The 3,030-nt window shown below is 40.8% G+C and overlaps 1 protein-coding gene across 1 annotated transcript; it reads right to left on the bottom strand.

Annotated features, from left to right (window-relative positions):
- Positions 1-1,119: 1,119 nt before the first annotated feature.
- LOC111615717 lies at positions 1,120-2,717 on the bottom strand. Its single transcript, XM_023357152.1, has one exon. The coding sequence runs from the start codon at positions 2,072-2,074 to the stop codon at positions 1,139-1,141; it is 936 nt and encodes a 311-aa protein (XP_023212920.1). The 5' UTR covers positions 2,075-2,717; the 3' UTR covers positions 1,120-1,138.
- Positions 2,718-3,030: the final 313 nt, after the last annotated feature.

Genomic DNA, 3,030 nt, shown 5'->3' with positions numbered 1-3,030 from the left:
TCGCAACTTATCTCGAACAATCCGGTAAGGAGCACCCCACACATCCCTATTAGAGACTGACTCCACATAACATCTCCAACTTATTTGTTTAGCAGTAACTATACATTTCTTATACTTATTATATAACAAACGATATTCATCTAACTTAATCTGTCGAAGAGATAACTCCCTTTCTCGTTGATAGCTCCTTCTTAAATAAAATACCTGCTTCCGCATCCGCTCAAGTTCAATACTCCACCACCGAGCTTTACAGTGGGAGACCCTCCTACCCCTTGACACAATTCTACTTGCTAATATAACAGATAAGTGTATAGCATTACATAATTTTATAATATCCGAGATTGTCCGTACAACAGGAATCCTATACCTATCCATATAGTACTGAACTAAACCACAATAACTATGCCAATCAACAACATTTTTATCTAAATATACCTCAAATACTTTATTCTTAACCTGTAATCTAAAACTGATATCATAAGTTATTAAAGCATGGTCTGAGGATGTAAAAGCATGCGACACTAAACAATTTCCAATATACCCACTCAGTGCCGGAGAATACGCAACCACGTCCACAAAAGATGATCCACGAGAGGACAAAAATGTAGGTATATCACTTTGTTGATTTAGAACCTCATATCCCCATCTTCCAAATACCGACATCAAAGCAACACCGCGATCATCAAGCCTATCACTACCCCAAACAGGGGATTTGGAATTCGCATCTACCCCGATAACTACCAGCCTACCATCCAAACTCTTAAGAACATCTTCCAACTCAATTAAAGAAATCTCAATATCATCATTAGGTGGGAAGTATAAAATAACTACATACACATTCACCCCCTCACTAGACATCTGCGCTAACGCACAGGTTCCCGAGGAGAACTGAATAAGTTCCATTAATCTCCACTGATTCCCACTATTAATTACAGCTGCCCACGGGTTTACTTCTGAACTCTGGACAACTACAGTCCGTTCCCCAAAACCTCTTATCCTTCTCTTAAATACATAAGGCTCTTGTACTAAAAGTACATCTGGCTTACTCAGATCTAGATAGGCCGCTAACTCCATAGGAACAATCTTACTCCTTTGCATATTAATTTGCCCAATCCTCAGTAACAACTGATTACCACTACTACCCATAATCTATGTTACGTCTATATCTACCAACAGATATTTGATATGCATAGCAACCGTTTTCTCTAGATATATGATCAGATCGTTTCCCAAAATTACGACATGGTATACATAATAACTTGGGCTTTTCAAGTTTACAGTCCGCAGACCTATGTCCCACTTCACCGCACTTATAGCACGTCACATTATCCTGACGACAAGTCTTAGCTACATGTCCAAAAGCCTGACATTTAAAACATCTTGAAACTTCCAAGTAATCTTTAACTCTACAACTTCTATATTCCACATATAATCTATTTAACCGCAACAATCTAATTCTCAACTCAGGTGACACCTCCATAACCCAATTAACCAATAAATCCCTCTTCCTCCCAGTTTTATATAACAACTTAAAACTTTCTTTAAACTCGTCCAAAGTAATACCTAGATCTCCATATATCAAATCATTGTTTAAAACATACAACTGCCGAACCAATGCATCCTCATCTAACTTTCTAGGCGCATCAAACATAATCATTCTAGGTTTTTTCTTTACCGGCGATGTTACTTCTAACGCTGCCTTTTTAACTAAAGCATGATTAAGCAATCTTTCCTTATCAACATTAGACGCGACAACAACAGCTATTCCTCCACTACGTATTTTCCGTACTCCTTGAAACCGTATACCATCCTTAACAGGATTAACACTAATAAGAAATTTACGCTTGACCTCCTCACTATCCTCATCATTCATACCCTTAACTAATATTACCTTATCTGTACTATCATTATCAACTTTATCCTCCTTTACTTTAACTTTATCTGCATACAACATAGGTGTTGATACAATAGGAGCACTAAATTTTTCTACTTTCTCTATCTCAATGAGTCTACCTAATAATCTTTCATTCTGCAACACAACTGTTCGCACAACATTCACAGCTTGCCCAAACATATCTATTAATTGTTGTGAAGCCTGGCGACTCAATCTACAGTCCTTATGGAGAACTATCTTTCAAAAATCTAATGCTAACTTCTCCATATCCTGAATATAACCATAACCATCATACTCACTATCTTGCTGCATCGATCTATCACTAGTAATACTCCGGCGAAACAAAATGGGAGCTGGGCAACTCCCCTTTTCCCCCTGCACTTGTAAACATTTATTAGTATCTGAGCTATTCATATTTATTTAAAGGACCCCAAAAAACCCCCAGACCCAGGTAAAGAACCGATCCCTTCCGCAACGGCATGGGCCCGACCACGCCAAGAGACCTAAGAGAGGACCAAAGGCAGGCCCCGTGGCCTCGGCAGAGGACTCCACCCCCTGCCAGAGGGACCCAGTCAGGGCGCCACCCTGCACTCTGACAGGGGGCAAGATTTTACAGTGCCTGACCAGGGCGGCCAGAAAGACACGGCTATGCCCCCCGGGCCCCTAACTTGACACCGCCCCAGGTGTGCTTCCTTAGTTTTTAAGCTGTACCCTCGGGGACTGCCTTCAGTTTTCTTGCTTCGAGGTCGCGATCAAAGCACATGCCGCAACGTCCAGGCCCGGCCAATACCTGAGCCCCCCGTCGCACCATTAGCTTCCCCAGGACATACGCCAACACAGCTTTGCTGAAAAAGGCAAAATGCGCCTGGGTACTGAGCCTCTCCGCCACGACAAGGCTGGTACGTACGAGTTGGGGCGGCGCAAATAAGCACCAAACCCCCATTTGGAGAGGGGTGTAGATAGGGACAATAGTCCCCCCACTGTCCTATAATAACCGTTCCTTCTTTTGACATACCGGTTCTTAAAATCTATATATATACATAACAACCTTTAATATAATCTAATAACACAATACATCAAAGTATTAACTGGACATAAATTTAAAATAAATCCTAAAATTTTAAAATACTATAAAT

This window comes from Centruroides sculpturatus, unplaced genomic scaffold, assembly GCF_000671375.1.
Source record: "Centruroides sculpturatus isolate CEXI.00-Female unplaced genomic scaffold, Cexi_2.0 scaffold1785, whole genome shotgun sequence".
NCBI lineage: Eukaryota > Metazoa > Arthropoda > Arachnida > Scorpiones > Buthidae > Centruroides > Centruroides sculpturatus.
The sequence above is the reverse complement of the archived record's forward strand: the minus strand, read 5'-3'. Positions and strand labels throughout refer to the sequence as shown.